We start from the raw sequence: 27,873 nt of genomic DNA, 5'->3' as shown, positions 1-27,873 counted from the left end.
TACAGGCTTGCAATTTTAATTTTTAAAAGGCCCCTACGGTGGGACTAGCTATAGATGGCATCATGCTAATGCAAATGGAAGAGAATTTTTTTTTTTAAAAAAAACAAAACCAAAACCACTTTAAGTAAGTATGAATTCACACCATACACGTGTACATACTTAATTTTCTAAGTTAGCTTTGTTTGAACTATAAATCAAGTCCATACTACTAAAAATTTGGTATGTGCAACATTAACCTGATTAAAGCATTTATAAATACAAGCTTTTTAGTATTGCAACATACTTCACTACTTAACATACTGAAAAACAAGTTCTACATTTAAAATTCTTATGTAATAGTTCTATCTGCCAATTAAGACTACAAATGGAAAAATACTTGCTAATCTTTAACATTATTGAAAATGCAAATATATTTCATTTTTGGAAGAAAACAATCTTGTTTATACTACTGGTGCTTCTTTAGACATTTGGAGATACTACACTAACAAAATACAAACTTTGTAGTAAGCTTACAACATGTACTTCTCAGAGGCAAAAAGAAAAAATCTGTTTTGTATTTATGAAGGAACAACCATTTATTATAAAACAAGATAAAAGATATTAGAATTAAGTTGAAACAAGGCAACATTAGAACAACCACTTTAGAGCTTTGTGAACGAAGTGTAGTTTTAAACTTGCAAATCAACGTGAATGTAGCTCTTAACATGCTGTCCTCTTCTCTATAAATGGGATGAAGTAGAGAAGCAAAGCTTCAAGGTGTAAGGGTTGGAGCCATCTGTCAGGAGACAACACAGAACATACTCAGGGCTTTCACTGAGCACAGCTCTCCTGTTATCAAGATCACTTTTCATAATCCGACAAGTTTACCAGTTGTGTTGATGTAAGGCTCTGCCCCCCGCGCCCACTGCCACCAGTTGCCCACAGACACCGCCCAGCCTCCCAGTGGGCCTTACCGAGAGCCTGCCAGCATCTCCCAGACACAAAAACAGAGTGTTTTCTGGTTGCAAAGGAATGTAGATTTGGAATTGCAAATGCTGTGCTATAAAGATTTTACCATTATTGCTGCCCCTCTTCCTAGCTGAACTATTTATAATAGTAGTATTTAACAGGCAACTTCGAGATATTTACAGAAGTCAGGACTGAGAATGTGGCATTTCTGCCAGGGACCATGCGGCACTGGGCAGGTTTGACACGTGTCTGGCAGAGCGGCAGGATGCCCAGCTTGCCCTTCAGGGCTCGCCCGAAGGCAGAGCACCCCCGGGCTGTAAGGGCGGCCAGGAGCCAGGGCGGGCAGCACACAGCGCTCCCGGCAATGGGGGACCTGTCCTGGCCAGCCAGCCTCCCACAGGCTGATTGCAGCAACTCAACCAGCAGTCCTCGGTCTAAAATGCTGCCTTTTCCTCTGAGCGCCAGATTGATTATGCATTAGGGTCTGCCTTTTCCATGCTGAAAGGCATCTGCTGTTACCACCTCTCCAAACTGAGATGAATCTGAAATCATGAACAGTCTGTTATCAACACCACCCTAAAAAATAGTCAGGCCCTGAAGTGATCTCAGCCCATCACTGAGAAGGGGTGGGGTGGGGGGGGGGTGGGGGGTGGCTGTGGGGGTGTGGGCATGTGTCTGTGTGCAGGAAAGATTTAAACTGTTAACACTTGACAGGGAGACAAATTCGTAAAAGTTTGGAGACATTAGTTTAAAATAATATTAGACACTGGACTGGACTCAAAGTTATGTCTGTGAACACCTGGAAAAATTCCATTGAATCCAGTAAACAATCTTAATAGTCCAGTGCAGATCTGGCCTATTGCGTACTTGTTTAGCAAGGGAACTCCCCCTCCGTTCTTACTGGTCTGGAGCTAAATTCAGCTTGGTCTCATCCTTTCTGATTTGAAAGGGAATCCACTACAGTTAATTTAGAGAAGTAAGCTGGGTACCTTAGAGAATCTTCTGCCCAAAGATACTGTATATTTCTCTGCATTTATTGTGAAAGATTTAAAAATCTTCTGTAAGACATTACCCATTAGGTTTGCTTTTGATGACAGTGTATTTTAATGCTTTTCCTGCCTTGCCTTCTTTTCCTCCCAAATCAATTTTTGGTTTTTTCCATCCTTCCGTAACTTCCAAGTTGCAGAGCATATTTTGAGTTCTATAGGTTGACTCAAAAACTAGAGTGCCATTTAGATAGAAACTAACAGAACGTAAACTAGAGGTTAAATACTGTAATATATAGTATTTGTATCTTGTAATATACTTAGTACAGTATGTGTGTGTATATACACTGGGTTTTTTATATCTATATCTATAAAATAAGAACAATGCAGTTTTTAGCTGCAAAGCCTCACCTTTTACAAAGGCAGTATCAACATGTAAGAAAACGAGAAAAAAATTATAGCCGTAAGATCAGTAAAACTGACTTACTTGGGACTCTTATCTGGTAGTGATTAAGTACAGTGAGAGCTTCCACTGCATCTGTCTTACATTCCCATTCCAACAGACCAGACAGTGTTTTGGCAGAAGCTGTCAAAATGAGAAAAAAAAAGGGAAGGAGGAGATTAGTAATGTCTCCTGACAGTGTATGCTCTTACCAAAACTGGAATACAAGTAAATCCCCAAACAGGTCAAAGTTTACTTACGTTTTGGATCAAACACTTTGTACTTAATAAAGCTGAGAACTTCGTGATCCTCACATAACTGTCACAAAAATAAAGAGGTAAAACTCCAGTAAAAATGCGTGTAAAAACATTTGCAAAAGTTCCAAGTTTATGGAAGAGACACAAAAAGGAAAATACTGACTCTTTAATAGAGCTTCCAAGAATTTATGGCCAATTATTATTTTTAAAATATGTTTAGATTGGTAACTCTTTAGAATACCATTCTATAGTACGCAAAACAAGGCTCCTGTGTATCTGTGCTGTCCCATGATAAATACGATTTTATAGGCAAAAAAATTGTTAGAGTACTGATATCACTACCTCAAGTAAAAACAAGTTCTTGTTGATATTTACACTTCAATACACTAGCTCTGAAGTCCTACATGCAAGCACACCACTCATGAACCAGTTAACTTTCAAACAAAACTTTAAAAACAAAACCAAAAACCGCAACAAAACTTTTATTGAACTGCAGAAGAACTCACAGAACTGTCATCAGTTTTACCACTGCCTCCACTTGAGAGGAGTTGTTTTGAGCATCCAGAGTTCATTTAGGACTTAGCTGTGCAGACTGTTCCAGGTGCACACTTCGCTCCATTTCAAAATATCCCAGCAGTCATTAGAGTAACCATCTCAGGGACTCAGTAAATCTTTTGTGAATTGTCACCCTAACTTTCCCTGTATTTGGATTTGTGTGTCTTTTCCCCTTCCTCCACAAAAAAACGTTATGTTCCTCAACTAGATGTCCAAGATCTTGTTCCTCATGTAATAAATAAATAAATAACAATGCTAGAACTGTGAAAATATAGCAGCTTCTATCTAGAGAGGCTACAAACCCATTTTATAAACCAGTTCTCCTCCAGTCACTATGCTGAAACTATCCCAGTTGTTTCTTTTTAAAAGTAGCACAGTGTAAAGCTAGGACAGAGCCCCAAAGCCCTCTACACCACAGTCATTTCAACTGCCTACCTTTACAAAGGTTTCTTCAGTTACACACAGGGGAACATTATAATAATGCAGCACACAAGAGGGTGGTTGGATGATGTTCTTCGATGCTTGGCCAGCACTGGTGAAGCGATTATTCTTACTCATTGCAAAATCCTTGTAACTACTTGTGCCATCCTCCAGTTCAAATATCTGGCTTGGAACTACTGAATGCTGCTTGGAAACACTGGGATTTAAGGATATATACACACATATGTATATATTTAGAGTTTCTTAAATAATTAAGACTTGTATACTTTGTACACGGATCATTGATCTAACCAGCACAGAGCTGAATTTCTTTACAATTTGAATTAGAAGAACAAGATGGGTTGGGTTTGACACCTTCCTTAAAAAAAATAATGTAGAAAGGATGGATAAGATATGTTAGGGAAAACAGTTTATTAACAGCCAATCCAAGTAACACCCATATGCTTTATTAATATAGATAAGTTAATACTAAATAAAATAATTAATAGCTAAAAATAAAAGTTGCAAATTGGAAATCATAACTCCAACAATGTTAAAGGAATAATGGAATATTGTCTGTTCACAACCTCACCCCATCTGCCCACTAGCAGACTATTAATATAATAAAACTTATTTACCAGACATTAAGTCTCTTTCCAAATAACTTGACATTGTTCAGATGTGTGACAGCTCTTTCCACAGCATACTCATCACCCATTTCAACCAGTGCTGTGCCTGGAATGGTCTTCATAAATTTCACCTAAGATAGATTTGGGAAAAAATGGCATTTGCAACAAACAGTTTTATACATTATACTTATACTGAGTTTTATACATTATTAGGAAATATTTTTAGAACATCTCACCCAGGGTTTTTCCAAAACAATTAAAATTATTATAGTAGTTTCCAAGTTTTTAATAAGTTATGCCTTACCTTCTCAATGTTTCCATACAAGCAGAACAAGTTGAAGACCCTTGAACAGTTCATCTTTAGCTGATGCAACCCACTAACCATGACAACCGACCCAGAAGGATTTCCACCATGCATGTAAGAGGAGGATGCCTGGGGCAACGGATAAGCAACAAGTTCTGGAGTGTCCCGAGATCCCATTCGGTACCGGCTTGGCAAGGGCAACAAAGGACCGTGTGACCCTAAGGAGACGAAAGGCCATGTTTTCATATTGTTTGAAACAAGTTTCACTACTTAGTCGTGCACTGAAGCCCACATACGTAATGCATACTTAAAGGAGGGGGGAAACATCATTACAGTAGTTTCCATTAATTCTTTTTCCAGTTAAGAAAACAAAAAACCCAAACCACCCTCTTCTATTCCCTTTAATGTTCCAAGTCTCTTCTTACATTACCAGACAAGAAGGAAGGAGCTGGTTTTTTACATACAAGTAATAAAAGGTATTTCAGTTATTATAAAAAAGTACTGCCTTCCCTGAACCATACAAAATATTTGAACATAAACTTGTCAGAAGTAGTATTTAAAATAAACCTTCAGGAATATTGCCATGTCTACTTACAAAGCTATATGTCACCAAGAAAGAATTTTACAAAGCAGGGAAAACAAACCAAAAGAAGTGAACTTTTAGCCAGAGATCAGGAGAGGAGAGGACACGGCTCTTTTTCCAGAGACAAGAGATTAAGTCCAAAGGCTACCCTTCTACAAACAGCTCATTTGGAGGAAACAGGAATACTTAAACCCCTGCATTAATTGAAACAAAGCTATCCTATTTTCTACTACAGGTGAAGTGACAATTTTCACTGATATAAGCAATTATTTTTTTTTTTAAATAAAGAGACATTACTCGTATGCAATACTTCCGTTTACAGAAAATATCAGACAAAGGAGAGGATACCTGTTCTTCTGATACAAAAGTAATGTGAAGTTCACATAAGCCAAGTGTAAAAGAAACCTTTTGTCCTTTTTTCCCCAGCAAAAAGCAGTAATGAGAGGGAGACAGTAGTATAGGAGGGAACAGCCACATTACTTAACGTAGAAGGTTGTATCAGAAGAATGAAAAAAGAACATCAGCGAATACAAGGTAGAACTTGGAAATTCTGGAGATTTGAAGAGCCTTTGGAAAGAGTATGTAGAAGGTCAACCTACATCGTAAAATACCATAAATATCTTTGCAAAGAAAGTGGCAAGACAAATCACATTGCATCTGACAGTTAAGAGAGTCAATAACTAGAAAAGTCACATCTAACTGGGAACATTCGTTTCTCAACACTGAGGTCTTGGTCCAACGCACAAAAGTGACAGCAGGTTGTCATTTACAGATAGCACTGGTAACAACTGCAGCACTTTATTGCACTAATTCCAAAACATCATTCTTACACAGTTGCATAGCTATACCTTTTCAGAATTAGCTAAATCAGAATAAATGCAAAGCCCACAATTCACAGCGCGCATGCCAGAATATCAAAGAGCTCTGTGTTGCACCAAACCGTTGATCAAGCTGTGTTGCCATTTTCTATAAGAAAACTGCTTTCCCAGTACAAATGTCATTTTCCATCCACTGCTAGAGTGATGGCAAATGAAAGGAAACATTCATCCAAGGAATAAATTTGTACAGCTGGATGCTCTCCATGAAAGGAAGAGGTATGGCAATAAATGCACATAGAACTCAGTGAATCGCTACCGTTTTCAGAATGTGGACTGACAGCACCGCACGCACAGGACAAAAGTGAACTATTCATGCTGTAGGGGTCCACAGTTAAGCATTGACTGAATATTTAGAATTCCACATAACATGTAAAGAATTCGTAACCATCTGTCATCTGTGTTACTTACCATAACCATCATGTCTAAATGATGATGGGTGCTCTCCCAAAATAGCTTGCCTCTGGCGGCCCTTCCCTCTGTCTAACATGTGGGAAGGGAAAGAAAACAGTTTAGTATGCACAACTATGCACTTGATTTCTCCAGTTAAGACACAAATCTTCTACTTAAGAAGTGAAAAAGTTAATTTGAGTCCTTGTTAATTTTATAAACTATTTCTCATTCATTATATGTATAAAACCACAAGCTGCAGCCCTGGGACACCAAATTAAAAGACTGCCATTGTATAACAAATTGCACTTAAGCTGATTGGGGGCAGCGGCCAATGTGGAGATTCAGACGTTTAAAGTTTATGGAAATACCCAATAGTTTTCCTAAACAGACACCACACATTAGTATAGATAACACCATACAGCAGGATTTACCTATGCGTCTCTTAAAACAAATTTGAAATGCAGTACTTTTGAAAGACAGTACCTGAATCACAATATTAGCTTCAACAGCAACACATTTTCAAAGTGGGCTTCTTTCAAGAAGTTTCAGCATAAGCCAACAACAACCTGTATTACATGGTTTCATAATCAGTAAACAGAGAGCATTACAAATGTGTACATATATATTTACAGAACACCTACTGATTTATGGGCGTGCTGAAAGGATTGTACATTATTGCATTATCAGCAGCACACAACAGTTTAATTGAAGAAAAACATCACTGAATAATGCACGTAAACAACAGTCAATCCTTTAAGAAAACCCAGTTCTCTAGGATATAAAGTTAAGCAAGGGGTCTACATTACTGGAGGCAAGCTGTGCATCACAGCCAAAGATGTATTTTTCTAACCAAATCCATGCTGCATGATAAAGAAAATTAACTTCCAGATTTCTTTGTTGTAAGCCACAACTGATTTCTCACAATTAAAAAAGCCACATTTAAAAGATGGGGCAAGACTTCTATCAGTTTACAACAGTTCCCAGGAAATTCAGGTATGAATGCTGAAAATGGCGATTCCAGCCCAATGCAGCTGGAGGTATTTGCCCTGAAAAACAGGGAATTACTTGCATTAAACAACACAACAGTGGGAGATGAAAACACATGGGCCCTTTCTCCTCAGGACTTTGAGGACAGGTTCCAAGTCAGCTATTTACTTTGGCAATAAAGCCTGAAGACAGAACAGTGCTGAATGCCTTCAAATACATAGAAGAAAGATTACTTTTGTTCAGTTTTGTTTTTCCATTTCCTTTTCAGGGTAACAGCTCTGGTTCTTGGCTCTAGAAAGCAAATGAGCAGTCATATCAAGTATTTTGCACATTTAAACTGTATGCAGTAATCACCTTTCAGTAAAATCAAGCTTGTAATTCCAGATTGTGGAGCTAAATCCTTTGAAACTGCACACAGTAACATAGTAAAGAACCATATTCTTCAAATAAGGAGTTTTAGGAGAACAGTTTGATAAATACTTCCTCCTCCTGACGGCGTAGTCCACTGCTCTCTCCTTGCCCCATACTTGTTCCTTCCTTAAACAAAGTCCCTTGATTGCGCCAGCACAAACACTTGCACAAACAGGCACTGAAGCATGACAACTGATCTGTGTTTAAAATAATTCTGAAAGGAAATATTATTTATAATACAGTTTAAGTTTGGGGGTTGTTGTTTTTTGATTTTGTTTTTAAATCGGGTCCTTGAGCCACCGTGTATGAAATGCTCCGAACTACAGTTTGAACCTTCTAGTTAAAAGCAAGAATAATACTAATAGTCAGGTGGGTTTTTTCTGTTCAGTCTAATGCAGTAGACACTTGTTAGGAAGTTTATTTAAGTGGAGAAATACTATGGAGAAGTCTGCAATTTGTTACCATTAAGAACTAACAAACAGTTCTTTAGAAACAAAAATAAGGCCTTAGCAAAATGCATTTCCTTCCTAAGACCTGAGGCAGGGGAGGCGTGTGAAATTCTGAAAGGACGTGTTAGCAAGCCCCCCCTCAGAATGAAATTCCTCTGGGCTAAGATCTTCTTTGCTGCAGTCAGGTCCCTGCAGTCACACATTAAGTTCAAAAGCCAAACAATGCTGCTACAAGAGTAAATTGATGCACAAATAATTAAAAAAAACCCAAAAATTCTGGATTACTTTATGGGCAAAACTGCTCTAGATGCCTGCTTTCTCAAGTACATTTCAGTGTTCATTCAATAATATATATTCCTGTTTTCTAGATAGATGAATGTGGGCCACAGTAAATGAAAAATCATGCTATATACAATATAGCATGATATATATAATGTAAGACTAATTATTTTCCTCTTGGGTGTAATAGAGTGATGTATAGAAAAAATAAGAGACAGGCTGTCAAAAGTAACAAAAGGAAAGCAAGAGAGTAGATTGAGAGTTCTTGAGAAAAAGCAACTCATACCTATCCTAGGTTTTTCATTTTCCACTGTTTTCTGCAGCTTAGGCAACATTTAGCTCAATCAGCCGTATCTATCTGCAGACCAATAACATAATGTAACTAGATGCACAATGTTACAAGTCAGCCTCCAAACACCGTAATGATGAAAACACACAAGGGTCGAGTTAATCTTTCAGATTTTTCAAATTCAAACCTTCACATTTTTTTCTTGCCCATGAGTTTCTTCAAAATCCTTTTTTAACTCAGGAATTCGAGGGGAAAAAAATTGAATCCTGATATAGTCATAATCTACAAGCTGCAACCAATACTGTAGCTCCCTTGTTAACTTTTTACAAGAACTTCATTTTGAAAATTCAAGCCCTAAGTTTTTAGTTGTACAACAGTTTCACAAGCCCAGCGTCTCTGCAGAATTACTTTGAAAGTGCATATCACTTGAGACGGCCAAAGCCCTGGTTCTCATATAGCCTCTGAGAAGCAGATACTCTATCTTGGACACATTGTCTTCACTCTTCTAACTTTACATTGCACACATGATTGTACATAAGTTACTGAACACTGCACTCAATAATTACAGATATTTATTTTTTTAAAAAATAAACACTTTACAGGAGTTAGGCTACACAGCAGTTTGTCTTTACATATATAGTCATAGTTTCTATTGACATGAGTTAAGCTCTGGTAATTTTTACAGCTGAGTACTTAAGAGACAGTATGCCTGTACCCATTATGGATATCCCTATTTTAATACTTAAATAACTGAGGGGGCCTATCCGATATTGCACTGCTCAGTTCCAACTATCTACAGATAAGGATTAAACTTCCCTACTACTAGACAATACACTGTTAAGACTGAATGCAACTCTCACATACAGCAAGTAATAAAAAGATTACAACGTTAATGATATCAACAAGAGAGGTTCTTAATTTTGGAGGTTCTCTGTTTTTCAGTTGTAATTTTAAGGGAAATAAGACCAGCATACATACAAACTTGAACAGAATGGGTACAGTCTATCATGTTATTCATCCCATACAAATCTGAAGTACTGAAAAGTGTCCTCCTTTAAAAACTTGTGGTGGTGGTGCATGCAGTATGCAGACAAGGTGAATTGCAAGTCTGAGTTTTTTCAGAGGGTTTTTTTTTGTTTGTTTGTTTGGTTTTTTGCTGATGCCGATGTGGTGCATGATGAAGTGTAGAGTCAGCCTGCTGAAGTCCTCTATCCTTCTTAATGCCTCGTCCAACATAGGGGAAAAGAGTCCTTTCGAAGGAGAAGCAGTGTGCAAGTTTGTAGTTTGTAAGGAATAGTCTGTACCAGGTTTCCTCTCCTCCAAAGAGAGAGAGCTGCTTGGAGAAATGCAAGTCCTTGAGAACTGCGAAGGTGCTTGCAGGTGTGGGCTCCTTGTTGCACTAAGTGGCTCACGCACACGGCAGTAGGGGGCACTAGGGCTCGGGGTTAATGTCCTGGCTGGTGAGCACAGCCTTCAGCAGCACTGCCTTGCTTTGGAATGACTACTGCGATACAGCCTGACCACGTATAAAGGATTGTCATTAGTACAGTCAAACATCTACAGCAATAACGTATGAAAACCTACCTCGTCGGCCCAGATACGGTTTAGTGTAGTCCCAACTATCGTTGTCGTTTCTAATGACATTAAGTCGAGTTGGCTGTTCAAATAAAGTAAAAGTGAAAAAGGTTACATCTTGACTATACCTATTTTTCCAGCAAAATGAAAAGAGAAGGTCCAAGCATTACCCTTGCATATTCAATTTTTAGTGTGCAGCATCCTGCATAGATATCTGCTCCATTGAGCGCAGCCTTCGCCTTCTGGGCACAAAACACCGACTCAAACATACACACCACGTTAAGGATTTTTTCCCCCAGGTGTCTCATTCATGTCCCTTTCTCCTGATACATCTTTATTTCCATAGCCTGCAGATATTTCACTATTATATACCCTACAACAACTCTATACAGACTTAAATATAAAACTGTCAACACGTATGTACGGGTTCGACTTATGTCAAGCATCTGTTTTTGAGATGTAGCACATGATGAGACCATTCATAAATTCGTAAACCCTACAGTGCGGACTCTATAGACTCAAACTTTGTTTATGCTCTGATGTTACATCATTTGGAAGGAAGGGGATGTTCTGGTGGATTTGGTAAGTCTCATCAGAGGACACAGAAAATTCCCAGCAAGCCTAGAGAATATTTGAAAGGAAGGTCTGAAAGGGAAGTCCAAGCTGCATGACTTGTGAAGGGATCACAGCTCAGGGGCAGGAAGATGTGACTGAAGACAACGCAGCCCTTCTCACAGCATTAGCTAGAGGCTTGTGGGTAGAGAGAACATGAACTCAGTAGCTGCTCTACAGCAAGAAGAACTAAAAAAGAATATGCTCTTTTAAGCTTGCTAGCCAAATAAAACCACAGAATTAAGAGATACTTTGAATGAACAAAATCATCTTGCATCAAGAAATACAAGAAGAAGATTGCTTTAAATCCACCGCTCAAGGCTGATGTATGTACCAGGCTCCAACATACAGGTTTTTTCATATCCTCTACACAAGCCAAAGCTTGGTTCTATGACTAGGAGAAAAACATACTTGAGCCTCAGCGCACAGCGATCCATGTTCTCATACATACTCAACAGCAAACGGTGTCAAAAAGCCTGAACCTTGCAGTAGGCCAGACATTTTGCACCACTCTTTGATATAATGTTATATCAAATGTTATATAAAAATATTCAATATAATGAAAAATGATATTTTGGAAGAAGTCTGTATCAATAGCATATCCCTTGTGTTTTACCGCATTCCTGTAGCCCAACTTCTTCAAAGGTGATGTGGGTTCATTATGGAATTTAAGAATGAGAAAAGTTAAGCTTCCCAGACCTCCAAGAAGTTGTTTGACACTGGCTAGAACTGTGGGAGCACATCTGCAATCAGCATTGAAATTGGAGTAAATTTTTTAACTTTTCAGACAAGGTTTGCCTTGAAGCTCACTTCTTCCCCCTCCCCCCAAACTGTTTACCTACACTGTTGCATTACTTTGCTCGCACATTTGTGAGTTTTCTTTCAGTTGCTGGTTGGTTTTGTTTTTAATAGAAGGAATGTTGTAGAATTTAATTCAAAGGACAGAACTATGGTAGTTTCAGTCTGTGCAGGATCCTCACCACAGCTTCCCTAATCTTTCCTGTGATGCAGAAGAACCCCCAACCATAAAAGTCATCTGATCCAGACAACAGCATTTACACAACTTGACACATTATCGTAGTAAGTTAAACTACTGTCTGTTAGGACACAGTTTAAGTCTTTTAATAGATAAGCAGCAATTAGTTTGCTTTTATGGAAGTTAGGGTAATTCTTTTTGCCTGGCAAATCACCAATGCAACCACCGGTTAATTCCTATGTTACAGAAGAGACCCACTAACAAAGCCTGCAACATCAGTAGCATCTGAAATCATAAAATAATTTCTGAGATTTCGGTACAATTTTGTCTGGATAACAGCTCAGAAACAGATGGTAAGCAGTCTCTATGAAGAGGGTTATCAGAATTTTACAAACTAAGGCATAATCATAGCAGACTTTGGACTTTGCAAACTGCAGTAACGCATTAAGAACTCTACAAACTTTCATCCTATGTACAACTTAATGCTGCAAGGGAGTTTCCTCAACACGTGATAAACAGGTCAAGGAGGCCTAAGTTGGTCTCATGCTTTGTTAAAAGTCACAACAGCAAGATAAGCAGGATATATTCAAACCATCTTAAAAGACCAAAGAAGTCAAATTGCACCTCTGCAATCCCTTACCCACTTCTTGAGTAAAAACACACACAGAAGCCATGAAGCTTTTGTGTATAATGTGTTGTCAAACCTATGACATATTACATGTCTGCAATTACTAGCCTTAGGGCTACCTATAAACATGGTTATCAAGACTATTGTTGACAGTGTCATTCTCCTATAAAGATGAAATTTCTCAGTGCTATTTTGTCTTTTAGAGATATAGAAATTAGGATGCCTTAAATAGAAATTAAAAAATAATTTGGTCTCAAAATTACACAGTATTTTTCTGACATTCTCATGTTAAATTCTATCTGCAGTCAAGAGCCTACGGGGGGGCAGGGGAATCACACTCAAAAAGGATATTCAACCATAGCTTGTATTCCATTTCTCTTGAATATAACAATGCGCTGAACTTTTCCAACAGGGTTGCACACAGTATACAAGACATCCTAAGGAAGAAGAAAAAAAAATTTTAGTCAGATGTGACATTTCAAACACTTTAGGTTGACAAAACATTTTCTTGCATTGACATTTAAATGCCAGAGAGCAAAGAAAAAGCATGTTAATTTTTCAATTATCATTTTCCCTATACAATTTATATACTCATGATTAGCATTTTAATGGATTAACATAGTACAGGCACTCAAATCTGAAAAAAACCAGGAAAAACCTACTATAAGAAGTACTCATGCAAACATTAGCTCAACACAGTTGAAGATATGTGTTAAAAGCCCATAGTTGCATCGATGTCTCAGACTATGCTCCCTGTTAAACATGCACTCAGTAGTTTTACCAAGGCAAAGACAGACAAAGTGACCCAGTAGTTACAGCACATTGGATTTCATAAGGCTCTAGCAGCTGAGGGTTTTTTTTTTTATCATTGATGGTCATTTTCAGAAGAGTAACTGCGGGTAGCCCATGATGTAAGCTTAGGTAGCTTATCAAATGTATTTCAACCGTATTCACCTGAATTAAAGGCACTGCAAGTGGTTGCTGTGCTTCTTCAGTTAAGGCAGAGAAAACTTCTGACAGGAAACACTCCGTTCATACAAACTCACTGTTAACACTCTGCTTTCACCAGCATTTGTCTATATTACTAGGAACAAATAAAATTCAAGACCATCTTCAGTGCTGCAGGGGAACCAAACAGTAAGGAGAAAAGCTCTCCTTACTGCACATCAGGCCAGGCTTAGGTGCTAGGAGGACCTCAAACAACACTTGATTACACCTAACAATCCAGACATTATGGTACCAGAAACTAGTCTCCAGCGTGAATCTGTCCAAGAACAGCAAGTTTATTTTAGAGTGATTACACACCCATACTCAGAATTCCCAGGACTTAGGCTTGAGAACCTGAACAAACAGGAACCATGATTTCTTGAAACAACTCACCTGTTAGATCATGTTCAAACAGCTGAAAGCACCTAAGTGTTACCAGTCAGTCAGTCTCACAGCTAAACTTAGCAGGCACAGGCACTGACTTCTCAGTGAAACACTCTACCACAATCTATTTTTCCCTTCCTTTCTTTATATCTAAACCAAATAATTCCAAAATGCTCATTCCAAGATCTTTGTATACATCCTCAGGTTTACTTGGGGGATGAGAGAGAAGGGGGAAAGGAACTAGGTATAGTATTTCTTATTGTGTTCTGCAGAATAGTGAGCAACTGGAAGGCAAAGTGGTCAGGGTGCATGCTGGAATTCTTAGAAATAAACCAAACACCCCCCCATATACTCACCTATCCCCTGCCAACAAGAAACTAGAAAAAGAGGATGTCTTATTGCTGGCGTCAGATGCAGCGGTGTAACATCTGGCTTATATAAAGTACTGTAAGGTTTAATATATGGGCATATTACCACTAAAAAACACAAACAAAAAAACCCACAACAAACCAAAAACATTGTTCATCCTCAGGCGCCTTGCTCCAGACACTCCAGTGAGTGCTCTGCATAGCTACATGAAGCAAGCACAGGAGACTGTCAATCTTAAGATTTCCAGAAGATGGACAGACATTTTTAGAAATTATTCAAGTAGCCTGAACCCCTAAAAAATAAGATTTATGAGATCATTTACTGGTGTATTTTCTATGCACGCTCAATAGCACAAGCAGCTGCCTTCCATCTCCTCTTGTTGGGGAGGAGAGTCCTGAAAACTTTCCAGCCAGGTGACATTAATTTTCAGGCATATTATTTTCTTTTACAATTTGTCTTTCAAAAGATTCCCTCACAGCCACTTAATTAAAAAGTAGTCTTTCAAAATGTAAGCTCTACTCAAAATGCCATCAGTGTCATTAGCCAGCAGGCAGACACACAGAGCTGAATTTATTAAATTTGTTTTTTATTTAAAGTCAGCTACCACATCAATCAAGTGATTCACAAGATACGGTAACATGGGATATGTTAAATAAAAAAATTAACACTAACACTATATATATACTAGGATGTCATAAAAAAGGAGGTGCAACAATCTAACCTCAGAGGCAGCTGGCAGTGAAGTTTATAACATGTCAGTTGCCAAGGCAAACCACCCCTTCCTTGTGCATGTACGGAAGGTTTAGAAGGTAAGTGAGAACCAAGAGACACCAGCAGAGCTGTAACTGAACAGGCAGTAAGGACTGCAGCAGCAGGGGTCACTTTGAAAAGCTCTGTTTCAACAGACAAATATGTTTGTTCTTACAGACAAATCCCTGATGAAGTTCTGCCCATAGATGAGGAAACTGGAAAACAGAACTTCGAACGCCTGCATACGACACATTAGGCAAAACTTTTTCAAAACACCAAACATCCCCCCCCCATCACAAATGGGTGGGAAGTAATTAGGCATTAAATGCAGTTAACTTGCCCTTCTTGCCCTTCACTGCCACACCCCTCTAGAAAGAAAATAAGCAGGTCACAATTGTAATGGAAGAAATAAGCTGTAGCAAAATTTTAAAATAATTTGGCTTCTTCTACAAGATGGCCTTGAGCAGGCCAATTTCTCTGCAACAACTGTAGCTTGTTTTGAAAGAAAAGCTCTTAAGAATTATAGAACAGTCTATTGCAGTTATTCAGACAGACCTGTCACTTAATCTCATTGCAATTTTTCATCTATTTTGTTTAACTGTAGTTCAAATTTAAGGAGACAAAAAGTGTTGAAGAGAGAGAGCTGGTGTTGGGTCTTGTGTGTTTTTTGGGGAGGTTTTTTGGTGGTGTCTTGTGGTGTGTTGTGGGTGTTTTTGTTTTTTTAATAAGGCAGACTTTTAAGTTAACTGTTTCTTTAACCCATTGGCCAAGTGCAAAATTTTTATTTTTCTCATCACATTCCTAGCTGTTACAGGTTCAACTCTCTTTCCAGTTGCCATAACTCTACTGGTCTACATTATCTCCAATGAGCTCTGATGCTTGCAAGTAATTTTCACAATCTGTTTGCTTCTACTGCTCATTAGTATATGCCTGACAAACAGTTGGGGGCAGCGGGAGGAATAAGGGGAGGGTGGTGGGGTGGTGTTTGTTTTCACAAAGCAAGCTACTGTGCTAGAGGCTTCATCCTCAGAATTTCCATGGAACTCTCCTAGCCCAGAATGATGCTTCTGCTACCAGTTTCCTCAAGCATCTACACTCAGCTGCTTATACAAGCCAAATTTAAAATGAATGAATGAAACAGTTCCAAAATTTGTATTACAGTCACATGCAAAGAATAGTTTAACTTAGTGGGTTTTCTCACACAGCTCAAAGCAAGTCTATTTTTAAACACTGATGAAAAAGCAACTCATACCTTGCCATGCTTTTCTATAAAGGAAACTGACAGGAGAAAGAAAATTCATCATCCACTAATGAATCAACAGGCAAAAACCTATTGGTATTCACAATACAGTGAAGCAACAAGCATGACATGGAACTGACTGCTTTAAGTAATTTCAGGAATACTAAGTTTCAATTAATTTGTTAACATAATATACGGCACATTAAACAAAAGTTGACAATTGCATTAAATTATGTGGTTCCACACAACACAAACACTGACTGATCCATATTTCCCTAAGAACAAGTAACTTATGCTTGTATCGCAGTAATCTAAGTTTGCTTAAAGCAGACTTTTAAATTTTTTTTCTGAAATATTTCCGTGCAATTCAACATGTATTATAAAGCCTCTGTAAAAATATAAGCATTCAATGCATGAGAAAACATGCATTCTTAAATACTAGCAAAAAACAACTGTATCATTTAAAAAACATGCACATGTGCCATAAATAGATCGCAATAAATTAGTATGCAACTATATGTATAGTATAACTTGAAATACTGAAAAGTAAAAGGTATTGGCCCAAATAAAAGTGAGGAAGATTCCATCAAACTAGAGCTGATCATCAACAGATGAATTTTTCAACTTCCCACAAAGGAAATACTTAAGAATGAAGGACTGCAATAAAATAACCCCTCCTACTGGAAAAGTTACTTGCTATTTAAACATACACCACTCGAAGCCTAAAAGCTAAATGACATTCCTGATGTAGTGGCAACACATTTGGACATATTACAGAAGCATGTAGCAGTTTAAACATTTCAAAATCCTGACCATTGAAGTCTTAAAATGTATTGGAAAATATCTGCACGACAAGACTGACTGATCTCGGAAAACGTTTTTTCCCAGAACATGCATGTTACTTATGTGAAGATGGTGTAAAGCTTTGGTAGGTGAATTTAATTCCTGACTCAAATTAACAGTGTACAATGTATTTCCAATGTGCACTATTTGTTAATGTAACAGATTGTTGCTCCCTGCCTTCTTTTATTTTATTAAAAGATGAAAAAAAGAAAAAGAAAACAGAAGAAACAGAAGAAACATACCACTGTAATTGGGTAGAGAGGATTCTGAATTGACAACAGGAGAACTTTATTTCCACCAGATGGGTCATCAGTGTTCCCTGGCCGAGTAATCCTCTTACTTGTTGAATAGTTGAAAAAGGCTTGCTGTCCAGCAATGTATACAGGTTCATCTGCTGCAAATGTTACACATTTCTTCGCACTTTCTACATTTTCAAACTCCACCAGAGCCTGGCGCTTAAATGGCATCATCATGACATAGCTGGTGAGAGAAACATTAAAGTTTTCCTACATGCTTACTCAAAACTACTCCAAAGTCCCAAACTGTCACGTATGATACCTTTTTTCTAAACTGTTGCTAGCAACAGCATAAAAGGCAGGTCTCCCTGCTCACGCTTCCCACACCTGGACAGTGCATTTCTAAAGCATTTGCACAAAACACAGAAATGCAGATGTAAGATAAATAACTATTAAGCTGTTGTTTTCCTGAAAAAGTTCGATGGATAAAACCATTCAACCAACAATCGATTATTCACGAACTTACTAGAACTACAATTAATATTAAAAAAATTAAAGCCATTTATGAGGTATTTAAAATACTATTTTTGACACAAAACTACTTTAGAGGAAATAAACAGAAGTATTCTAGTTAACCAAATTCAGATACAGACAAACTCCAGAAGCTTTGTCAGCTGATTTAAGTTTTCAAAAAGTAAAGCTCTCAGGCTAAAATGTACCTATTTGTACTCCTGAACAAACCTGTGCTCACTTCATTTTTTTTTTTAAGATACTGGTACAAGTATAATTCAATTATTTGACTATTAAGGCAGTGAAAAATATTGTACTATTTACAACACCCTATTTGACTTCAATACATACATTTACTTGAAAAGAAATGCAAATTTCCAAAAAGAAGCCCTCAAAACTCAGAATAGCTGGTGCTACCCATTTGCCTTTACTATTTTGTTCACAGATGAAAAGTCTTTATGACATATAACCTCTGAAGGGGCTTTCTCTCAATAACCATCTCATTCTGAAGGTCTTACCATATCACAAGCACTCCTCCCAGATGAAATGATAGGGAAAAGCATCGCCTGCTCTGCGGCCCATCATTTTTGGTATATTCACTTGTATTGACACAACGACCCTTGTGCTGTTCCACAATGCAGTTTAGCTACAGCTCACATTAAGGCCAGGAGCAGCGGTGCTGCTGAAGGCTGACAGCAGACACCAGGGCGTGCAGACAGCGTGAGCCCACTCCACCAGACTTCCCACGTGCCAACAGAGCACAGCCAGAAAACCTTCATGCTTCACTATTAACTAAGTTCAGGATTTCAAATGGCTATCATAATATATTTAAAGAGGTCCAAGAGACTGTTAAATAACGCTCCTAACTCGTCCAGAGATGTGACTCTATACTGCTTGACATACCATATGGTTCCGAACTTTTCAAGAGCTTCCACAAGATCTGCTTCCACAACTGATTCACACAGCCCTCGGACATGGACGACAGGAGAAACAGAGACTTTGTGATGACTTCCCCCGGCATCCTAGCAACAAAATGACATTTTAAAATTCAACACAGAACAACGAATACTGCTATCATTAACTAAAATTAAATATCTGGCAGACACTACACTGGGTCCAGAAGTACCCATCTAAATGTACAATCCAAGCATGGTTTAAATAATTTAACTTTTCTTTCCAAACAGATTGCCAAGTTCAGTTGCCGAAATCTACTTGAAATAAAAAGCTTTGCAGATTTCATTAATGTGTTTGCACAATCAAGATTTTTCCAATACAAAAAGAGCCTACTTAACACTTGGCTGAATAGCAAGAGGTCTTCCACCCTATTTGTTAAAAGCATAAAAAAATAATAAATACTTGGACATGCACAATAGCTAAAATATTTCCATCACTCTTCCTGTTTATTTATGCCAATATTTGTTTGAGGCAGGCTGGGGGGATAAAAAAAGCAAGAACAAACAAGGGCCATCAGTAAACTGAATGAAAATTGATTATTTTTCTAATGTACAAAGAGCTGTGCCCCACAATGCAAGAAAACGCCAGCTCCGTACTATACTTGAAATAAATCCAACCTCCCTTCTAATTCTGAACACTCTTCACACGTTTTCAAAAACTCACAAGTTCTGTACCTATGGGCACACTCTCTCTTTTCACCCCGACGGTGGCTATCATTAACAGATTGAGCCGTTGTACATTAGCACACACAGTTCCCACTACGCGCAATTTCCAGAGCTATCGCTATGACTTCAGTGTCAGTTCTGTGTTACTGAAGAATTCAGGTTGGAATCAGCTCATTTTTCCATGCAAAGCCTGAAGAGGGATGAAATTTATCTTATATATTCTAAGACATGGTGGTTAAAAAAAAAAAAAAAGATATTATGTAAGCCAATAATGAGAGATAAAGAAAGATTAGAGATAATAAAGGGCACACTAAATATAACTACCAGCACCCAAATTTCATACAGTGTAACAGCAGTGTAAAGTTGCTGTATTCAAATTTAGCAACTACATCAATGTGTTTGATCTAACAGATCAAGTCTTGTTGGATTTTCACTTTTTCACAAGTAGTAGTATAGCATCTTCTGGAACTAGAGAGAGATTCTCATTCATAGCACAAAGAAGCATTCAGCTCCAGTAATTAAGTAACCACAGTGATTGCTAGTAACGGCTACACACATTCCTCTCCCCCCTATCTGTCTGAACTACAGATTAAAGGAAAAACATTCCAGATAAACACACAGAAGACTAAATTTGTTGGTAATTCCTGTGTTCCATACACAGCTTTCCCAAAACAATTATGTATTTTCTCTTTAAACTGAGAATTTGACCACTCCACTTGAACCAAAAGGCAGCACTTCAGACTTTGTCAGATGTCAGAACAATCTGGTGTGTAATTTTTTTAAGCTTAGCTTACATTCTATTCACTTGCAGTATGAAAGCATTTTAAGTAGCAACGCATTTCTTTGAGTAAGAGCTGTGACAATCATGGGAAAACACCACTACTGATATCTGTGTAAGATATTATATATCCTGATTAATTAGCTGAGGTCTACAGCAGTAGCAGTGATCAAAGCAGTCATAAAGGGTCAATACTTTGAACTGCAAATCTTAGGCACCTGCAGAAGGAACAGAACTACATGGAGGCTTTTCTTTTCAGCTTCTATGTTCTTTACCCGCATACACGTTTCAAAGCTGAAAGAGTACCTAAGGAAACCTTCAAAAGAAAACTAACAATAAATACCAGCTTTTTCTGCAAAGTCTATTACTCTAAGGTGTTAAGATAGCAGGCACCTTTATTTTCAGTCTACAGAACAATCAGAAGTTATTAAATCAACTATTCATCGCCCTGCATACTTGTTACTATGTTAAGATCCTAGTTAATGCTAGAGGCATGCATTTTCTTTTGTTTCCTTTTCTTTAACACATTCAAGAAAACTCACCAAAAAATACTTCTGTTTAATCAGATGGCAAATATAAGCGATGATTTTCCTCTGTGAAGCAAAGATTCACTACAAAGAGCTACCTTACTTAATTAGCACCCCCATACATCAAGTCAAGCTTTCCAGAGTGGATCATAACAGAATGATGCATCTCTCTCCCTCCCCTGCCCAGTCTTCTGTTAGTTTCAGTTCATGTTTCTTTATCACAGATATCCATTTGTATTTTTCTTTATTAACACTGAATTTACGCTTGCCTACTAAAGATACAAATCTTTCTAACAGTTAAAACTCTCTCAAAAATTAAGACTTTTATACTTGCATCTTTAAATCCATTATATAAATTACACACACATATACAGGTGTCTGCACTTCTGCAACTGGAATCATTCCATCAGCAAATACAAATTTTGCTTTCTTTTGTAGTAAAAGCAACATTTGGCTTTCCAAGCCAAATTTCCTTCTCCCATAACACCAAATACATCCCTTAGTAGAGTGTAGTATAGTAGGAGATTTAGCAAGAATCAAAAATTGTAGCACTGCTGCTATTGTAGTAACTTCCGCAAAAGCTCAGGAGGCATGGAATAAAAAAATAAAATAAAAAACCAAACCAAAACCCACAGAACAGTGAAATCTCAGTCACTTGCCATTAAATTAAGGATTTACCTACACAGCATTTCAGAAACTAATTTATACAGATAAAACCACTGAATTTATAAATGGCAAAATCAGAGGGCCTCTGCTTTACTCAAAAGAGCTTCCAAGTAGCAGCAGTAAACAGCAGCACAAGAATCGAGTGCAAGTCAGTCCTGAGCCAGGAAGCCGCAAACTAACATTCACAGAGCATATTGGTGAAAGACATGAACATGTGCCACAGGCATATGTTTGAGTGCAAGAAAGTCTTCACAAAGAGCAGACATACGTATTATTGTCAAACAAGTTTTGCAGCTACCATTCAGGAATCCAGAATGATACCTGATTTCCTTTAAAAGAAGGAGAAATAAAGTCACATGAAAAACCGAATGTGTAAGCATAAAGTATCTCCACAGCTAAGGTCCAAATGTACATTCGACTCATCCAACTGCTGCCATCATTTCTTCCTGGAGATGAGAAATGCAGGATTTTTAACCAAGATCTCATGGCCACTGTATCCTGAAAACTACACGTGCTGTAGCTGTCACACAGACAAAGGTTTCACCAAAGCATCTGCTCACATACAGATTAACCACCACCAGTATTTCTCTGCTTACAAAGGAGCCTTCCAGTAACTCCAGCTCCCACAATGGCAAAAAAGTCCCATGCAAAACTCTAACACTTATACTCCACCAAAGCCAGAAGAACCGTTGCTCTTCTGATGTTACTGCTGTACCCATTAATATAGATGGCTTAAGGGTTTCTGAAAGCTCAGTAACAATTTCTTGAAGAATCATTAGCTGGACAGAAACCGCAATTATTAAATAGATAATGGAAACAGACTTCCTTTCTAAGTGCTCAAGACCAGGAACAGGAACAGAGAAAGTTTCCCTCAAGAAAGAAGCAAGGAAGATAAAAACACTTAACGTTGAAACCAAGCTTCTGTAGAAAGCCAAGGCATGAAGGGAAGTGCTGACATAACCAAGCAGATGAAGCACAAACAAGTTACTTCGCATACGTAAGACTGCAACAGAAGCAGCTTCAAAGCATGGCCATAGCACTTTAACACCTGTTCTTTGGTGACCCTACATGGTTCTAGACAATTTTTTAAATAAGACACTGGTTTCTTGCTAACAAATTACGATTTGCCATTCCAAAAGGGAAGGAAGTCATCATGGGCTCTAGGATGATGTCTCTCTTGCTCACCAATTCCAGATTAGAGAATTTTTTACCACCTGTTTCCACATAAATGCATCCTTTATCCTCTTTCCAGATACTTTCCAGTCAGCACGTTCACCTTAGTTCTGTTAGTCTGTACTGCCTTTTTTGGGCCATCTGCTCCTTTACTCTTCCTCTGCTTACCTCCACCATCTCTCTTTTTCTCCTTACTACAAAAGGATTGCACTCCTCCTTCGTATTATCTCCATCAGGTACCTAAACATACTGTTATTTTATTTCTCACCATTCAGATTATCTTATTCACTCTCAACTTTTTCCTCTCGCTGCATCCCTCTTAAATGCTCTGAAATTGCTCTTATAAACACGACAGAACTGGGCAGCGGGGAGAAGCGCTGAAAGGTTGCTTATTAGGTATGTAATTAGGTAAGCACCAAAAACCTTATTAATGCCTAACTATGGACTGATCTGCATCCAGCTGCCTTGCAGCATGTCAAGGGTAGCTAAAATTACCACACTATAAAGACAAGGTCAAGGTACACAACACATTCCCCTAATAATCTCAGCTCTGCCCACTCGGGATGGTCTGATGAGAAATGGCTTTCATAAGCAGATATGCAGCATTTTGTGTACACTCTTCCACCACCAGCTGTACGACACGACGGTGGCATTACTTAAAGCTGTTTGCCCTGTTGTACATCATCCCTGCTGACCACACCAGCCTGACTCGAGCAGATCTGTCTCTTCCCTACAAAGATACAGGAGACACCCCCCCTCTCTGCCACCTGGAATTCCTGTAGCTTTGCAGTGGCAACATAATTCCAGTACACAGTGAAGTAAGACAGTGTCCTAGAACAACCAAGCAAACAAAGCAAAGGTTCCATGGCAGTAGAAGTACCAGTTCTGCATATCCTGGATATTTATTTTTTTTTGGTGTTGGCTGGTTGGCTTGTTTTGGGGGTTGGGAGGAGGCTAGGCAGGAGAAGGGGGTTAATCACACCCCATAATCCCGAAGGCTACCTAGCAATTTAGTTTTGTTTCAGAAGTGGAGTTTGGTGTATCATTTCTTTTGTTTAATGCATTCCTCTTCCTAGCACTCTCTACCACTGTGTCCTTTCAATGACTACAACTGCCACAAGACAGAATACCTGCACTCTGGCTCCTTCTGCTAATTCTGAATCTGCCCCGAGGTGGCCAGGCCATTGGACTAGATGATCACTGTAGATCCCTTCCAGCTGAAATATTCTATTCTATTTTCCATTCTGGTCAAAACAATCTGAATATCCCTTTAAAAACAACAAGCTACACCCCAAAACAAAACCCCACACAATACGCAGCATCATCAGGAGATTCAACAGTTACTTATTTTAATAGAGGACAAAGAAGAAGATTAACACTACTTCATAACCAATTTCTAGGATGTACTTCATTTAAGGAATGGATATATGAACAAATTGCTGCAAAATAGGTCAAGAGCTGAACTCCCTGCCAGCGAGCTACCATTACCGAAAACGCCTGTGATAGACACAAAGCAACTGAGTTGCAAAGTGAGCCGCTTTCCATTTACCGCAAAGCAAGAACGCTGCATGCAGGACATCACAGCAGAGTAGCTGAGAAGCTGCAAGTTCACTTCCCTATCTTACCTTGTGGTAGCTTGTAGCCACATTTGTGAGTATTTAATTGCCATATCTCATGTCCCCAACTGTAAGACTATGGATAATAGATCTTCCTTACTTCACAGAAACATTTGAGAATAGCTATGTCAGACAGTGAGGCAAGTGGATGCTACAGAAAATACAGGCTGTCTAAATACAACATTAATCAATGAAACTGAAATTTAAGGAAGAGGGGACAAAGCTGAAAGGCCCTCCAAACGCCCTCAAACGCAGCTCTTAATCCACATTCTCCCAGTGTCCTTGACCCCCTGTTACACTGTGATGACTCTGACTCCTCTGCCAAGGCTTCACCACCACCCAACATTGCCTCTGTAAATGTCATTCTTCCAAATCATACTCTCATCAACAGAATACTTCTGCAAGACCACTTCCTACTCCTCCCATGGTCAACATTCTGCTCTGTTCCAGGCTCTCCATGCTCCTCAGCCTTCAGATGAGCCATGAGGAGGGTACACCTCTGGGCTATGAGAAGCATCCACATGAGTGGGAAACACAGGAAAAAGAACAGCAAAATACATTTTGGTTTTCTCTATCATAGAGATGGAGCATACAGACTTCTAGGCACCTACTCGGGGGGTGGGACTACACCCCAAAACCTACAACCATGAAGAGTTTGTTCAACCCAACAAAACAATCCCAGAGGAACAGGAAAGTGGCACAATAATAAACAGAGACCAGCAGGCAGACTCCACCAGCCCACTAGCAGGGGTCCTACCACAAACCTGCTTTTGTGCAAAGACAGCATATAATCCATATGAACGTACAGTTCACCATATTCTAGGACACGTTAAAAAAAAGTGAGGCTAACTGACTCCTACCACTCTTTTTACCCCAGTCATCCATTTTCCCATTCCTCCTTCTAACTCCCCATTCTATTCAGTTCCTCGTACTCCATCTTCACTAATTCCTTTTTCTGCTCTTCTCTGAGCAACACAGGATACTGACACTTCTTCCTTCCTCTCAGCCAACCTTCATCTTATACGTCTTTGCCCTGAATGACATACAACTTTTATAAGCTAAGAACATTTCCCTGGAGAGAAATGAAAAACACATGTCACAGAATAAATAAGTTTCCTGCACAAATTTTTAATCTATTAGAGGAAAAAAAAAACAACCTAAAATTCACATTAACTCTAATGAACAGATGCTGGCATTTTGCTATTAAAAGCCCCACATAAAAAAGCTCTCAGTCATTCATTTTTCATATATCTACTTGACATTATAGCTTATCCTTAAGAAACTAGTTTGATCTTTTATTAACGAGGCAATTCTGCCTCTCCAACAGTGGACTTGTGCATGCAGCTTTGCCAATAAATCACTGTGTGGCCACGTACCTCCTTGAGGCACACTGCAACTGACACAACAACCTACCTAAAAATCCTCATGTTCTTCGTTTGCTACACATTTTCAGTTTCTTTACTCATGAGACTCAGCACATACCATTCTTGAAATCCCAAATGTAAAGTTACAAACATACCCCATGCTCCCATTACCTGAAGGGGCAGGGCAGTGTCCCCTGCACATTAACTGGGATAAATTGAGATATCGAGTTCAAGATGAAGATAATCTGAGCCAGAACCCAGAATGGAAGGGGGGCGGGGGGAATAGAACAAAAGTAAGAACTACCTGATTTCATAAAATACTTCAGAAAAGGGGAAAGGCAAGAGCAGTATCTTGTTCCTACTTGCAACACTGCATCCTGTCCAGCCCTCCGGCATGACAAAATCCCAAGATAACTTAAGCAAGCACATGAACTTCACTCAGAACTGGTCTTTAAGACAAACACGTTGCTAAGCCTCGACTGCGAGAGAGACGGTGCTCTGTCGCAATAAACTACAGAATTAAAACCGTTCTCTTCAGAGCTGTATCTTTGTTGCAGTTTACCAAGGAACCTTTGCACTGATGTAGCAGGTATCTCATCGTTGAGAGGTGCAGCCGTTGGAGAGACGGTAACAGCAAAGGCTCTCACTAACTCACCCCAGCGATAAGCGGGTCCGTTCTAACAAATCACAACACAGAAGCACTCTAAATGTCAAGGTCTGCCATTAAATCAGTGTCTTCTTGATCGTGCTTTCACCGGTCAGAAACAGAGAGCCATCAAGAAGAAACATGGCTACGATCTGCCAGACAATTAAGTTAGCTAAGACATAACGCCGTGGGCACAAGAGTACCATTAGCCCAAATTCACGGGTCAGGAACTACACTCGGGTGGGAATCCACTAAGCCGAAAACGCGAGCGGCAAAACCCGCAGCGAGGCGGCGTAGCACGGGGGGGGGGGAAGGCCGAAAGCAGACACGCCGCCCGCCAGACACAAAGATGGCACAGGAGGACGGGAGCAGCCCCCGGCCGCCTCTCTACAGCCCCCCCGGCAACCGGGCAGGCCCGCAGCCCGCGGCGGCACAGCCCGAGAGGCAGCGAGCTGCCCACGGCCCGCCCGCCGCCCTGCAGCCGCCCGGGCCCCGCCGCGGCGGGAACCGCCGGCCCGAGCGCCCGCCCGGCCCCTCCCGTCCCCCGCCCGCGGCGGCGACGCGCCCCCCGCCGGAAGCGCCTCCGTGCCCGGGGAGCGGCCCCGGGAAGGCCGCTTGGCCGGCGCTGCCCTGTCGCCCCCGCGGGAAGCCCGCCGCCGGGAGAGCGCCCCCCACCCCCGGGCAGAGCGGCGGGGGGCGGCCCGCAGGCCCCCCCGCCCCGGCAGCCGCCGCGGCCCTCACCCCGCCCGAGAAGCCCCCTCCGCGCGGTGGGGGCGGCTTGTCCCGCCGGCTCTCGCTCTCCTCCGCGCCGCTGTACTCGATCTCGCCTTCCTCCGCAGCGGCGCTGGGCTTCAGCCGCTTGGCCTGGCTCTCGTAGGCGCCGTCCTCCTCCTCCTCCTCCTCCTCCTCGTACCGCTCTCCAGACGACGGCGACGACATAGCCGCGAGAGAGAGGGAGGGGACGGGACGACGGGGCTGCGCGGCGGGAGGCGAGACGACAGCGGGGACGCGATCGGGGTGGGAGCCCAGCGGCGGCGGCGAGCCCCAAAGATGCTGTGCGCTCCGTCCCCCCGCACACACCCCTCCCCGCGCCGGCAGCGGGTCACGCCTCCCCGCCGGCTGCCGACGCCGCGATTGGCTCCGAGCCGGGGAGGGGGCGGAGACGCCGAGGCGATAGGTCAGCGGGCCTGCCCATCGGGCACTGTCGGCACGTCGACTGGCCGGCCGGCGTGCCCGTCACCGCGCCAGGAGACCGCACCGCCCCCTCCTTCCCCGCCCTCGCGCTTTGATGCCCGGGAGGGGGCGGTGCGGCGGCCTGAGGGCCCGCGTCCCGCACGGGGGGCTCGGCCGCCGCCGCCTGCTCCTACCGGCTATTGTCTCTCACCCAGCGCTGCGGGTCCCGGCTGGGCGGCGCGCCCCGTGTCCCGGTGGTGAGCCCCGGCGGGCCGCGCCGCGGCCCTGAGCCGCCAAGGTCACGGGGCCCTCAGGGGGCCGCGGCCGGGGCGCCCCGTCCGCAGCAGCCCTGTGGCCGGCTCGGGGGGGCAGCTCGGTGCCTGTCGGCGTGGGC

At 40.7% G+C, this 27,873-nt stretch overlaps 1 protein-coding gene across 1 annotated transcript; it reads right to left on the bottom strand.

Moving 5' to 3' along the window:
* On the bottom strand, positions 1-27,389 carry HNRNPLL (heterogeneous nuclear ribonucleoprotein L like). Its single transcript, XM_055810148.1, has 13 exons — positions 27,048-27,389; positions 18,821-18,939; positions 17,414-17,651; positions 12,950-13,035; positions 10,553-10,649; positions 10,392-10,464; positions 6,411-6,482; positions 4,542-4,759; positions 4,247-4,368; positions 3,624-3,825; positions 2,637-2,694; positions 2,422-2,520; positions 1-775 (listed from the first exon to the last, which is right to left on the bottom strand). The coding sequence occupies exons 1-13, from the start codon at positions 27,243-27,245 to the stop codon at positions 720-722; spliced, it is 1,638 nt and encodes a 545-aa protein (XP_055666123.1). The 5' UTR covers positions 27,246-27,389; the 3' UTR covers positions 1-719.
* Positions 27,390-27,873: the final 484 nt, after the last annotated feature.

The sequence above is a fragment of the Falco peregrinus genome, chromosome 7, assembly GCF_023634155.1.
Source record: "Falco peregrinus isolate bFalPer1 chromosome 7, bFalPer1.pri, whole genome shotgun sequence".
NCBI lineage: Eukaryota > Metazoa > Chordata > Aves > Falconiformes > Falconidae > Falco > Falco peregrinus.
Note: the sequence above shows the minus strand (reverse complement) of the source record. Positions and strands in the feature narration are given on the sequence as shown.